This window comes from Belonocnema kinseyi, chromosome 1 (genome assembly GCF_010883055.1).
Source record: "Belonocnema kinseyi isolate 2016_QV_RU_SX_M_011 chromosome 1, B_treatae_v1, whole genome shotgun sequence".
Lineage (NCBI taxonomy): Eukaryota > Metazoa > Arthropoda > Insecta > Hymenoptera > Cynipidae > Belonocnema > Belonocnema kinseyi.
The window spans coordinates 26,424,879-26,440,648 of NC_046657.1; the positions used below are offsets into that span (position 1 = coordinate 26,424,879).

The 15,770-nt window shown below is 25.8% G+C and overlaps 1 protein-coding gene across 1 annotated transcript in view; it reads left to right on the plus strand.

The window, feature by feature from the left end:
• Nucleotides 1-539: 539 nt before the first annotated feature.
• The window catches only part of LOC117177188 (F-box only protein 6-like), a 19,566-nt gene continuing 4,335 nt past the window's right edge, over nucleotides 540-15,770 (plus strand). The window contains exons 1-2 of the mRNA XM_033367716.1: nucleotides 540-654; nucleotides 12,597-13,197. Of these exons, the coding sequence (XP_033223607.1) occupies nucleotides 12,625-13,197 (573 nt within the window). The 5' untranslated portion in view covers nucleotides 540-654; nucleotides 12,597-12,624. The remainder of the gene's footprint in view (nucleotides 655-12,596; nucleotides 13,198-15,770) is intronic.

Sequence of the window (15,770 nt, forward strand, 5' to 3'; positions counted from 1 at the left end):
TATCAGAAAATTTACCTTTTTAGTTAGAACTTCAAATATTTAGTTTGAAAATTTATCTTCCCAGTAGAAACTTAATTTTCTTGTTTGAAAACACATAATTTTTATTGAAAATTGAACTATGTCATTTTTGGTACAAAATTTGTCTTTATTGTTTAAAAATACTATTAGCTGGTAGAAAAATAGAGAATGTTATAGAATCACGTACTTTGAATTTTTTTATTAGACAATAATGTTATGCTTGTAAAATTGAGAACTAAGCAAAAAAAATTGACCAGTAATTAAAATATTAAATTTTCTCTCTTCAAACTGAATGGCTTTCTCTTTCAATTTATTTTACAAATGATCTATAAACTTTTATTAATAATTTGTGTGAAAAAAGCTATTTTTTATTTATTAAATTTAAATTCAAACTTGGCGGCTTTAAGGAAGTATCAACAGACGGACTATAGAGGGCCAGAACTGGGCCGGGACGTAGCAACACTGGAGAACCTGTTCTAAGTTTGACGTCACTGTTCAGTCACAGATGATCAATCAGACATTTCTAGAAGCGACGTGTCAAGTAAATGTCAAAGGTTTTCAAAGCGTGTAATGATTATATCCATTTTTTTTAAATGTGATTCCTGTGTCAATCGTAATAAAGTGATTCTTCATATGGTTCGTATATTTTTACATTATAATATACTAAAATTATAAGACTAGAATCGATTATTATGCGTTGAAACAAATTCGATAGGTTATGTTTTCCGATTGTTATGACGTTTCGTCATTTTGAAATATATATTTTTATTATTCTTTAATTTTTGAATTTACATTTACACGATATTAAAAATTTAATTTTAAGACAGTATGGAAATCACTTTATGTGAGCAATGCATTATAAAAATATTATTATGGCATTACATCATGGATTATATTAAGATTCGAAATTTCCTGATTACAGTGAATCATGTTTGTGGAATTTTTCAAAGTTGTAAATTGATTCTGTTTATTGGTTACCATTTTGAATGTTTTGAAAATTTTACACTGTCCTCTTTAAATTAATTTTTGTTTAAATAAAAAATCATTGTTAATTCTCAAAGGAATCTTATTTTTTTGTTGGTATCTTTCAAAAATATATGTTTTGAAATATTTTTTAAGCTTCCAAATATCTTTTAAAATAATTACAATTTTTTTAAATGCTGCAAAGTTAAAGAAATCTTTGGGATATTCCAGATTCTTCTTCAACGATTTTGGAAATCTTTCGATTTAAAATCTTTTTAAATATTCTCTAAAAATAAATTCTTTAAATCAAAAATCGTTTATAATTTTCCTAGGGGTCTTAGAAAAAATGTGTTATCTTTATAATTTTTTAAAATTCTGACTTTAAAAAATTTATTTCAAAATTTCTCAAAAAATATACAAAAAAATTTAATGTTCTCAAATTTAAAATTACTTATGACAATTGGTTTTCAAGTTCCATATATCTTTTTTAATTATTTGAAATTCATTAAATTCTTGCAAATTTAAAGATATTTCTTTAAATTATTCCAAGTTTTTTTTTTACAATTTGGGTAACCTTTCCAAATGTTTTTAAATCTTATTAAATAAGATACATTTTTCAAATAAAAAAATCTTTTTTAATTCCTCCAGGAATCAAATTATTTTTTAAACAATTCTAAATACTTAAATAGCTTTTAAATTTTATTTAGAAATCTTCAAAAACATATATTTTGTTTAAATTTTTTTAAATATTTAAATTTCAAATTATTTTTGAAAGTTAGTTTCGACTTCCAAATATCTTTTGGAATGATTTCAATTTTTTTAATGCTGCAAATTTAAAGAAAAATCCGTAAAATATTCCAGATTATTTTCGACAATTTTGGAAATTTTTACAATCAAAACGCGTTCATAATTTTCCTAGATCTATCAAAGCCTAATAATTTGTTTCGTAATCTACAAAAATCGATGGAAAATTAATTAAATTGCCTTAGGATCTTTCAGATTCTTTTTTTACCATGTCTAGAAATCTTTTGGAAATATTTTCAAATATCTCCTTGAAATTAATTTCGTAAGCTATTTTTTTTATTTTACCCAGAAATATGCATTTTTTAAACCCTTCAAAATTCTTAAATAGCTTTAAAAATTTTATTTCAAATTTGTCCAAAAAATATATATTAAAAAAAATGTTTAATTTAAAAAAAAATTTTTTTTCAAGGTTCAAATATCTTTTTAAGTGAATCCCATTTTTTGTAATCCTGCAAACTTGAAGAAAATTCTTTAAAATATTCCAGATTATTTTTTGACAATTTTGGAAATCTTTTAAAAGTTCTTAAATATTTTCTTAAAATAAATTTTTTAACTCAAAAATCGTTTATAATTTTCCTAGGATTCTTAGAAAAAAATGTTTATCTTGTAAACTTTCAAATTTCTGACAAAGTTTAACAATTTTTTGTTCTAAATATGCAAAAGCTATGAAAAATTAATTATGCAAATTAAACAATAATTTTTTTTAGTGCCAGAAAATTAAAATAAATTTCTTTAAATTATTCAAAAATCTTTTTTGACAATTTTGGAAATCTTTTAAATGTTTTAAAATCTTTTTAAATGTTCTCTGAGCAATAATTTTTCAAATTAAAAAATCATTTTTTTCACCTAGGAATATCTTAAAAATTTTATTTCAAAGTCTTCAAGAATGTACATTTAAAAAAAAAATTTTTTATTCTTTTCAAATGTCAACTTATTTTTGAAATTTGCGTTAGAATCTTTTAAATTCTTTTTTGCAGATTTTAGAAATCTTCAAATATTTTTAAATATCCTCTGAAAATTAATTTTACAAATTAAAAAATAATTTTTTAATTTACCCAGGAATATAACTTTTTTTGTCGAAACCCCTTCAAAATCCTTAAATAAGTTTAAAAATTGTATTTCAAAATTTTCAAACAAAAAAATACGTTAAACAAATATAATTTTTTCAAGTTTAAAATTATTTTTGAAATTTTTTTGTAATTTCCAAATATCTTTTTAAATTATTACAGTTTTATTAATTCCTGTAAATTTAAGGACATTTCTGTAAATTATTCCATATTCTTTTTTGACAATTTTATAAATAATTTTGAAGGTTCTCTTAGAATTAATTTTTCAAATTAAAATTTAAAATTATTTTTGAAATTTGTTTTCAACTTTAAAATATCTTTTGGAATGATTCCAATTTTTTTTAATCCTGTAAATTTAACGAAAATTCTTTAAAATATTCCAGCTTCTTTTTCGATAATTTTGGAAATCTGTCGTAATATTTCCAAATCTTTTTAAATATTATCTTAAAATTAATTTTTTAAATTAAAAAATTATTCCTAACTCACCCAGGAATTAATTTTCTTTTAAAATACTCCAGGTTTTTTCGAAAATTTTGTAAATCTTTCGAAATGTTTAAAAATCTTTTGAAATTTTCTCTTAACAATAATTAAAAAAATAAATACTTCTAAAGTTTTTCTCGGAATCTTTAAAAGAAACTGTTATTATTTTGAAACCTATAAATCCTTTAAAAAACTTCCAATTTATTTGTTTGAAATATTTTAAAATTTTTAGTTCGTTTTAAATTTGTTGAAATCTTTGAAAATTTAAATTATTTTTGAAATTTTTTTAAACTTCGATATATCTTTAAAATTCATTCAAAATCTTTAAACAATTTCAAAAAACCTACAAAAAAAGAAAATCTGTTCAAAAATCTTCCATATCCTTTTTTGGAAATTTTTTAAATCTTTGAATTCTTATAAAATCGTTTAAATATTCTCTTTAAATTACCCTTTTCAAAATAAAAAATCTTTTAAAATTTTCCGTTGAGTCTGCCCAAAATCTTATTATTTTTATTTACATTTTTCACATTTCATAGAAATAATTTCACATGTTAACATAAAATTCAGTACATTTTAATTCAAAAATTAAAATTTGTTAAAATAATTTTTTTATTTTACATGATTTTATAAAATCTTAGGAAAAATTCGAGTTATTTTAAAAGTATATTATAAATTTTTGGAAGTCTTTCAAAGATTTAAAAAATATGTGATCTCATCAAAAACTCCTAAATATCTTTTAAGCTGACACGAATTATTCCTTAAATTTTGGATACTCTTCCAAAATTGAAAAATTCCCGAAAATCAGCAGAGGGAAATAATTTTGAAATTTCCAAATGTAAAAAATTTATTTATTGTTTATATTTATTTATTACATAAAGTATTTTTTAATGTTTAAAATCGGAAATGGTCAAATTATGTAATATTATAAACTGCCAGAAATTTTAATATTCCGGAATTTTTCAATTTGAGAATTTTAAATTGTCGGCAATTTTATAATTTCGGAAATTCTTACTCTGAAATTATTAGCAGTCTTCTTTAATTTTTTTAAATCCTGCAAAATTAAAAACGTTTCTTAAAATATTAGAGATTCTTCATCAACAATCTTGAAAATTTTTTGAAATATTTCTTAAAATAAAAATCGTTACAAATTTTTGTAGTCATCTTTTAAAAAAAAGATATCTTAGAACCTTTCTTCATTTTGAAAAAGCTTCTAATTCTTTTGGTCTTCCCTTTAAATTATTCAAAACTTTTTTTTAATATTCTAAATTTTCGGTTTAAAGTCTTCAGAAACTTACACTTTGTTTTAGATTTTTTTTTCAAGCTTTTCAAACTTTGAATTATTTTTCAACATTCTTCAGTCTTCCAAATATTTTTAAAAATGCTTTAAATTTTGCCTATTTATTTTTAATCTTGTAAAAATAAAAAATTTGTTCTAAAATATTTTAGATTCTTTTTTAATTTTGGAAATCTTACTTCATTTTCTCTTGGAATTAATTTTTCTAATCTTCCAAAATAAAAAAAAATGCTGCTTTACAGTTTCCTTCATTTTGTTTCAAAATTTTAGGAAATCATTTAGAATGTTCTGAAATATTTTTCATTTTTAACTTGAAATTCATTTTTCGAAATAACAAAATAATTTGTTATTTTCCCTTGAATCATAAAAAAATTATTTTATTATTTCGAAACCATTCAAACTCCTTAAAAAATGTCTCCATTTTTTTAAAATCCAGATCCTTTTCTGGAATTTTTCGCTTTTATCTTGAAATTTATTTTTCAAAATAAAAAATAATTTAAAGTTCTCCCAGGAATCTTACAAAAAAATGTATTGTTGAAACTTTTCAACATCCTTAGAAAGCTTCGAAATTTTCAAAAATATACATTTTTTAAATGTTTTAACTTTTCGAATTTAAAATTATTTTCGACAAATTTTTAAACTCCTAAATATCTTTTTAAATTATTCCATTTTTTTTCTTCTGAAAAATCGCGAAAATAAAATTCCTGAATTGGTAAATTTTCAAATAATAAAAGGCCCGAAATCATAAAATTGCCGAAATATGAAAATTCCCGAATTATCAAATTTCCAAATTTAAAAAATTCAATGAAATTGTGTTTTTTTTAATATTATTAAATATTATTCAAATTTATTTACTTTTTGCCTATAATTCATTTTTCAAACAAAAAAATCATTTCAATTTTTCCCAGGAATCTAAAAAGAATTTGGTAAAACTTTTCAAACTCCTTAAAAAGTTCCAATAATATACATTTTTTTAAATACCGTTAAATCGTTTTGAATTTAAAATGGTTTTTGAAATTTGTCTGACTTAAAAATATCTTTTTTAATTATTCCACATTTTTTTAAATCCTGCAAATTTAAAAAAATTCCACAAGATATTCCAGATTCATTTACCACAATTTTGGAAACCCGTCGAAATATTCAAATTAAAAAAAATTATCTTTAAATTAATTTCTTCAAAATAAAAAATCGTTTTAATTTTCCGTGGAATCCTACAAATTTTTTTTTATCATTTTGAAACCAATCAAATTACTTAAAAAGCTTCTAAATATAATGTTTGAATTCTTCAAAAATCTACACTTTATTTTCAATTTTTTTTTAATTTTAAAATTTTTATTTATTTCTGAATTTTGTTTAAAAATTCTTAATATATTTGAAAATAATCCAAACTTTTTCTAAAATTTCTTTAAAAACCTGCAAAATAAAAATAAATTGATCTAAAATGTTCCAAATTCTTCTTTGACAATTTTAAAAATATTTTTACATTTTCTATTAAACCTAATTTTTTTATATAAAATCTCATTTTAAATTTTCCTAGAGACCTGAGGAAAAAAATCTTAATCTCTGGGGTACATGACTTTCTTTTTATATTTTTAATGCTTTGCAATTTACTCATTTTTCTTTTTAAATTTATGTTTCAAAATAATCAATCATTCTTATTTCTTCTAGGAATCATACAAAAAAATTTTGTTGACATTTTTTTAAAATCATTTAAAAGCTTCAAAATGTTATTTAAAAATTTTAAAGCATACATTTTTTAAATTATTCCTTAATCCTTTTAAATTTAAAATTATTACTGAAAAATTTTTAAAATTCTAAATGTATTTAAAAATAATTTCAATTTTTTTAAATCCTGCCAATTAAAAAAATTGCTTTAAAATATTCCAGATTCTTTTTCAACAATTTTGGAAATTTTTCAAAATGTTATAAAATTTTTAAATATGTTCTCCTTAAAGTAATTTTCTTAAATAAAACAATCCCTTCCAATTTTTAGTGAAATCAGGCAAAAAATTTAATACTTTTTTTAATCCTCTCAAGATTCTTAAAAGGCTTCTGCATTTTTTGTGTGAAATCTTCCAAAATCTATAAATGTATCTTTTCCAATTTTAAATTGTTTTTGAAATATTTTCAGACTTTCTGTATATCTTTTAAAATTATTCAGAATTTTCCTCAAACTTTATTTAAAATCCTGTGAAATTAAAAAGTTCGCTCTAAAAAGTAAAATCTTCAAGATAGTTTGCTGGCAATTTAGAAAATCTGTTCCAGTTTTCGCCTAAAATTAATTTTTCAAAATAAAAAATCATTTTTTTACGTAGAAACCTCACGAAAATTAAAAAAATTTCGATACACGAATTTCGTCTAGAATGTTGTAATCTTTTCTCCTAAAATTCATTTTTCAATATAAAAAGTCATTTTTTTGCCTAGAAATTTCAGGAATTTTATTTTTTTATTTTTCGATACACGAATTTCGTCTTGAATGTTGTAATCTTTTCTCCTAAAATTTATTTTTCAAAAAAAATCACTCTCTATTTTCCTAAGGATCTTAGGGAAAAAAGGTATGCTCTTGAAATCTTTTAAAATTTTTTACAGGATTTCGAAAAGAACAAAATATCACTTCTCCGTACCCTTTTATAATATTGTTTTGTAGGTATTCGTATCCCGCGACAAAACCCCTATGATTTCGGTCGAGTGCCCATCTGTCCATCATACTTTTTTCCTGTGGAAAAATGAGGGAGAAATGAGCGTGGGAAAGTAAAGGGAATGAGGGGGAGTGGGGAAAATGAGAGGAGAGTAAATTGGAGAAGAAACAGTTAAGGAAGAGGAAATTAGGGTGGGGAGTAGGAGAAATTATAGAAGGGAAAGTAGGGAAATTATGGGCGGGTCCGCGCCGCCGCCAAGCTGTAACGGCGGCCATATTGATACCCTTCAGCCAGTCTTAGTGCAACGAAATAGTTGAATGCTTAACTGAAACAGATTCATTTTCAATCAAACAGTTGCATTTTTAACTGAAAGAGATAATATTTTTATCAACAGTTGCATTTCCAACAGAAAGAGTTAAATTTAGGAGAAATTTAATTTAATTTAAATTTAATTTAAATTTAGAAGAGGTGAATTTTAGAACCAAAAAGACTAATTTTCTACCCAAAAGTGTAAATTCAGCCTAGAAAGATTTTCAAGTAAACAAAGGAAAAAAATTTGAAATAATTTGTTGGATTTTCTGTAGATGTTAGACTTTTTAACAAATTGTTGGATGTTTAACCCAAAAGTTGAATTATCAACTCACAATATACATTTTTAACCAAGAATGAAATAGTTTAATCTTAGGGCTGATGGACTCAAGTTCTGACCACAAAATTCATCCGCCTTTTTTTACGCAATAAATATCAGAATACAATATTTTTAAGATCTTTTCAAAAATAAGAGTACGCAGAAATGATTAAAATTGAGTAGTTTTTCGTTATGTTAACACGCGCCTATTTAAAAAATGATCTGGGCTTAGTTTCTTAAAAATTTATACTTCTTTAAGTATTTATTGAGTAAAATAACGTGATTTAATTTGGAGGTTAGAGTTCAAGTCCAACAGCCTTATCTAAAAAAATTATTATTTAACCAAAAAAAAAGTTTTGAAACAAAATTTTTTTTTAAGTATTTGAATTTTCAACCAAAAGAGATGAATTCTCAATGAAAAATGTAAAAGTGTGTTCAAAGCTCTGCAATATTAAAAACAAAGGAAATGTACATTATTTTTACGTACCGCAACAAAAATCTGTACAGCAAACTTAACTATAATGTTTTACGTCTTTTTCTTGAAAATAATACGTTTAATCCAAAGCGCTCGTCGTCAGGTAGATAATTCCAGAGTTTTGCTGCACTGATTTCTTAAAATAGCTGGTATTTCAAAAAAAAAGGAATTCCTGAATCCTTCGTTGGTTTATCAGAACAGCCAAATTCGACATAAATATCAATCGTGGGAAAAAAAATTACAAAATAGATATAATAAACGCAAGAAACACAGCCACTTTCCTATACAAAACAAGACTGTCTGGGGTATCAATATGGCCGACTAGTCAGTTTTTTTTAGAGGAGTACAGGCGGAGCGCGCTGTGACGTCACGTACAGACCACCTACAGTGACGTCACAGTGCCCGCCGCCTGTACCCCTCTGCCATCAAAAACTGACTAGTCGGCCATATTGATACCCCAGACGATCTTGTCTTATATATGAAAGCGGCTGTGTTTCTCACGTTTACTATATTTATTTTGTAATTTTTCTGTTCCACGATGGTTATTTGTGCCATATTTAACTGCGCTGATAAAACAACGAAGCATTTAGGAGTTAGCTTTTTTCAATAACGGATAATTTAAGAAATAAGTCCTCTAAAACTATGAAAGTATCTATTTGAGCATTTCCAATTTTCGGAACTATACAATTTAAATTTTTCTATTTAAATTGCTGAAAAATTGACACATTTCAAATGTTGAAAATTAAAGATGAAAAATAAATTTAAAATTTTAGAAAAAGCAATAATAACTGAATATTTTGAAATGAACTTTTCCAGATTACCAAGCTCCTTTTTAAATCATTGTGGCAAAATTAATTTTCTGTGAAAATAAAATCATGCAAAATCGAACTATTTAAAAATCTATAATTTTTCAATGTGAACATTTTTAATTCATTGCCACTCAATTTCTTTTTAAGTGATTAAACTTACTTATTAATTGACTATCATTATTTTCTCTAGTTCTTCTCTTAAATATTTATCATTTGTTGTAATCATTTATTCTTGAATTTATTATAATTCACTCTGTTACTCATAAATGATAGTAATAACAGTACTGTGTGCAATCTAAAAAATAAATAAGTGAAATTGCCGCTTAGGTCGACTTCATTGTCAAGTTTAAGAGAAGAACCGTAAGCGGCAATGTCACTTATGTGTCTTTTTAGTTTGTACGGAAGAATAGTATGCTTCATTATTTAAGAAATAATGTGGAAACGATCAATTTTTCGGGCTATTAACGTATTGTCTTACTTTAAAAAAAACTATAATTTTTTCTATTAATTCATTCCCTTAATTATTCATCACTTATTGTACTGATTTATTTCTTATTCAATTTTTCGTAATCCATTACGTTATTTTTAATATTATTATTATATTTATTTTCAATAGGGTTGTTTCGCGATTTTAGATCAAATCATTTTTTAATACATAATTTTAATCTGAATCGAAGGTGCGTTATAATTTTTTTCTTTTGTGTCGTTGAACAGAAAAAAATTATTAAAAACTGAAAGCGGTAAAACATTTAGTCAAATTGGTGTCACGTGGGTGTCACGTGACTCAGAGGTTCTCACAATTATCTATCCATGTGATGATGCGCAACTCATGATAAAGAGGTTAGGCAACGGTCTGCTGTCAATTCAGACAATTTTTATTTGATTGCTTTATTTGTTAAGGATTATGTGACAAAAAAGCTACCCTTTTGTAAAATCCGACACCGTGATAAAAAATGCATATTTCAATAGTAAATTAAAAATAGTAAAGAATATGCAAAACATATTTTATGAGCTTTTTTATAATTAGAATTTTATATACTATAAGATCCATTTATTGGAATAATTATATCTGACTTTAGAAACAACCATCTTTGAAACGAACTATCATTTTTCGTATTTATTCTCATAATTATTTATTATTTATTGTGTTAATTTATTCTTTTATTTATTATAATTAATTCTGTTGATTAAAAATAATAATCATGCTTTTAATTATTTTAGAAATTAATATGAAACCGATAATATTGTCCAGAAGAGTCACACTTTGTTTTAATGCACTGATTCCAGCCATCAGTATAAGAAGTATCCCGATCAGAAGGCTTGCATTAAAAATTATTGCAAAATTTCATGCATCCAGTGGTAACGTAAGAAATATTGAAAACTTCTGTATCCCGTTTTTTTCCTGCCGTTTTGTATCTCCACAGCAGTAGAAGTTATCTCTTAAATTGAATCCCTTTCTGTACCTAGCGCCGACAATATTTTCCGAATACTTTTGAATACCACAAAGCAACGAAGAAATAGAAAACTTTTAGTCCCTCAATTCAGCGCATTTCGCCACTTTTATTTACTGTTTTTCGAATAACAATGAGGTAAAAAGCTTTCTAATACATACCGTCAGTCATTTTACGATGTCAGGAATAATTTTCATACAGATGGCGAAATGGCTGTGGTAAGAAATAATTTTTGGATTTTTTTATCATGATTTTATATTTTTCTAATTGATAATATTTGAACAAAGCGAACATTTTACGTATTCTTGTATACAATCCTACTAGATTTTTTAATTTATTGCAGGTTACGTCTAGCAGTTCCGATCGGCTTTCCCTGTAAAAAGGAGAGCATTGAAGTGGATTATATGGCATTGAAAACAGTGTACACTTTAATGCCTATAAATCTAAAGAAATTCCGATTTTGTCCGAATTGTCATTTAACGCCTTTTGCATGCACTAATTGTATTCAATACATTCGATCGAAAAACATTAAATGACATTCGACTTAATTGGTAATTCAATGGCACTGAACGCCATTGGTTGCATTCTATACCTCCGATCACTGAAGACATTGCATGTCATTGAACTAATACGGTCATTTAAATATTCCAATGACATCAAATTAATGGCATTAAAAAGAAGTCACTTTAATGTCATATTTTTGTGTGGATTCAAAATGATTCAAACGAAAACTTTTAAATACCAAGAAGCGCATTCGGACATAAACGAAATTTTTTAGATTCATATGTATTAAAGTACACAATTTTTTCAATGCCACATAATCTATTTCAATGCTCTCCTTTTTGCAGGGTTGAAAGCGATAGGAATCTGATTAGTTTCGTCGCCTAATGAGGGTTAAAAGACGAAGGACGGAGAGGCATTCTTAGGGGCTCAAAATTTTTTAATACATTTTAATGCAAGGCTTCTTACCGAAATGGCCCATTGTGAATTTAAAAGCCTTGAATTGTTATTTGATTAAAAAATCTGTACCCGAAAAGCTAGCAGAATAATTATTAGTAAATATATTTGACAATTTACCGTGTTTTGTCTAAATTGCACAAGCGCTAAGACTGACTGAGGGGTATCAATATAGCCGCCGTTACAGCTTGAAGGCTGTGCGGACAGGAGAGAGTCAGTTTTACGAACCCCCCTGACGGACCGATGGAACCGAAAGGAGCCTCTACAAAGTACCCTCAAAGACCCCACTGAGTCCGGCTTCAGTTCCTTCTTGAAAAAACTTAAAAAACAGCAAGATCAACTTTTAAATTGTTGAAATTCGGATGAAAAATGAGAATTTAAACAAATTCTTTACCTTTATTCCTGACATCTCGTTTCGTAAACCTCAAGGACACTGCTTGACTGCTCTCACGAAACGCTTATTAACTGCTACTAAAAGAAGATGCACTTGAAGCCGCCTTCGGCCCATGTAAATGACAGGTATTTTATTTTTTAAAGTTTTTAATGCTGCAAGAAAAAGTATTGCGATCACTGCGTGAGTTTCTAATGCAAATTTTAACATAAAATCCGAATTTCAACAATTTAAATGTTGCGCTTGCTGTTTTTTTTGAGTTTTTTAAGAAAGCACCGAAGGGGGACTCACTGCGGTCTTTAAGGGTACTTTATAGAGGCTCCTTTCGATTCCTTTGGTCCGCCAGGGCCTCACAATACCATCTATAAAGGAAGGAAATGGTTAGGGAAAAGAAGTGGGGGAAGTGTAGTGTTAGCTGGAGAAGTTAGGAGAGGGGGAAGTATAGGAGGAAGAAGTTGGCAAAGTGAGGAGAAGCGATGATGTAGTGTGGGGAGGGGAAGCGGAAAAGTAATAGGGCCGAGGTGGAGATTTTAATTTTTAATAGGGTACTGCATTTACGAAAATATTTTTCCATACGCGGATTTTGATTGTAATACATTTTTTTACATGTTGTCTGGCAGATATTGAAAAAATAGAAACACAAATGATATGATGGGATTGGTACATGGTAAAGGAAATAAAGAAATTTCGGAGGAGCGTGTACCATATGACGAAAACGATGACAATGGCCTAATTTTAAATAACCATTACATCCCGGAAGAAGTACTCGCTAATATTCTTCGCTACGTTCACTACAAGACTTTGGCGAAATGCATGCTAGTATGCAAACGCTGGAATGAGTTGATTCAAAGTTACGTTTGGCGTAAAAAGAGCAAAGCGATCCTAGGTCAGTTGTTACCAGCGGATGAGAAAATACACTGGAGTCTATATTACATTATCTGCAAAGACAACAGTCCTTTTGGAAGAAATTTGATTAAAAATCATTCCGGAAGTGAGGGTCTGAAGAAACATTGGAAGATTTTAAGAAATGACGGTGACAAGTGGGCAGTCGAAGAACCGCCCTTAGGTGTTCCACCTTTGCCGGAAACCGAGCCATTGTTCGCAGAAAGACAAACTTGTTTCGTAACTTCATATGTTAATTGTTGTAAAATGCAAACTGTGGATCTTCTTGCCGAAGGATTGACTTCACAAATTTTAGACAATCTTCAACCGCCCATAGTGGTGAGTTTGCTCGTCCTTATTTATCTCTTTAAGGGGGTCGTCTGGTGTAGAAGGCTGGAAATGAGAGTGATATTTTTGGATGATTTGGAAGACGAGTCAATCAATGAATCTTTTAGAATTTTTCGGCGCTGCCTGTTTCTATAACATAAAAGAAGTGCGGAAATGCAAAAAAAAACTTCAGGAGGCTATTCCGAAGACCCAACAGTAGTTTTAAAGCGGAATTAAACGAAAAAAAATGTATTTTTTTGCCCTCTAGACCAGTCGACCACCTTAAGTTAAGGACAAGTCAAGGAAAACCTGAAAATGTTTTTGTCAAAAATGCAACTGAAGTCATCCTTATTTGAAAATTGAACTATTTTTTTAATGTATGTTTTTGGCTTGAAATTTCATCTGTTTTAGTAGAAATTTCCTTGTTTTTTTAAAAATAAAAATGCAACTATTAGGTTAAAAATTAATCCTTTTTTGATGAGGAATCAACTTTTTTTTAAAGGCGTTTTTTTATTGAAAGTGAATTCTTTTTTATTGAAAAGTGTACCATTATGTTTTTTGTTCAGAATTCATGTATTTTGGATAAAAATTCTATTATTTGGTGATTATTTAATTATTTGGTTTAAAAGTAATCTGTTCTTTTTAAGTGAAAATTTAACTCTTGTTGAAAATTTGTCTTGTCTTGTCAAAAATTCATGGTTTGGTTGAAAATTCAACTATTTGGTTACAAATTGTTTTTTTTTTTTTGCTGAAGATTCATCATTATTGTGAAAAATTCATTTCTTTGGTTGACAACACAAATATTTTCTTGAAAATTCGTATTTTTTTCAAAATCCATCTTTTAGGTTACAAATTCTAGTTTTTTGTTACAAATTCATTTTTTGGTTGAAGATTAATTATTACAGTTACAAATTAATATCTTCGTTTGATAATTGAACTGTTTTGTTGAAAATTGATTCATTATTATAGATAAAAATTTATTTCTTTGTTTTAAAATTCAACAATTTTATTCAAAATTCCTTTTTTTTTGAGTTAAAAATTATTTTATTGCTGAAAATGTAAATATTCCATTTTTGCTTAGAAATTCATCTTTTTTTTTAACACAAACTTAACTTTTTTGTTCAAAATTTACATCTTTGGATTGATACTCAACTGATTTGCGAGAAATTCGTCTTTTTGGCTTATAATTTCAGCTAATCTTGAAAATTTCTTCTTTTTTTTATACATATGAAAATTAGTGTTTTTTTTTTGTATAAAATTATTCTTTTGGGATAGAAACTCAAATATTTTTTTACAAATTCATTTTTTGTTTTTTCTTTGTTTGCAAATTAGTCCGTTTAGGTTGAAGATTCAACTAATTATTTTTTCAAAATTCATGTTTTTTAGTTGAATTCAACACTTCGGTTGAAAATGTAAATATTTTCATAAAAATTCTTTTTTTTTATGTTTTAGTTTAATTTTTTTACTTGGAGGTTAAATATTGTAGTTGAAAATTCAACTATTTTGTTGGGAATTCTTTTTTTTTAATTAATTTTTTTAACTGAAAATTGAACTATTTCGAGTATATATTCCATAATTTTAGTTAAAAGTTCATCTATTTGATTGAAAATTAATTTTTTTAATGGAAATATAACTATTGGATTATTCTTTAAAAATTGGTAAATTTTTATTCTGGAATTCATGTATTTTATTGAAAAATCATCTTTTTTGGAAGAATTTTAATCTTCTGGTTTGAAAATTGTTCTTTTTTGGTGTATTATTTATTTATTTAAATTTCTAGAAACTAATCCCTAGAAACTGATTTAATTCAAAAGTAAATTATCCTTTAATAAAGCGACTTTTACAAATTATATATTTCAACCAAAAAAATATTTTCATTTTTAATAAAAAACTGTTAAATTAAAAAAAAGAACTTTTAACCAAGAATATTTATTTTGTACTCGTACCAAAAGGAAAATTTTTAGGTAAAAATTTGAATTTTCAACAGAAAAATTTTTTGATTAAAAATAGAAAAGTTAAATTGGTCAGTTAAAAAAATAATAGTTTTCAACAAGGTAGTTACAGTTTCAACTAAAAAGATCAATTCTAAATTATAATGAAGAATCTTCTACCAAAAAAGATAAAATTTAAAAAAAGTACAGGTTGATATTTGAAAAAAAAAATCAATTGAAAAAAAATCGCTTTTAACCAAAAATACAATAGTTAAATTTTTCAGCTAAAGAAAAAGTTCATTTTTAACCAAAGAAAAAAGAATTACAAAAAAATAGTTACATTTTTAACTATAGCGAACATTTTTTAATTAAAATGATGGATCCTTAACCTAAAAAATATGAATTCTCTACCAAAAATCACAATTTTTTAACCAAATACTTGTTTTCAAACAAAGAGATGAAATTTTAATTTTAATGAAGTAGTCTTCAACCAAAACAAAATAATTTTTGACCAAAAATGTAATAGTTGACGTTTTAAACAAAAAAAATTAATTTTCTTAAGGGCATGCGACACAGTGGAATTCCTACATTACCAACCTCTTTTTTCTATTGAACAAAATTTTTTTTTGAACCATAGAACTTTTTTTGTAAATC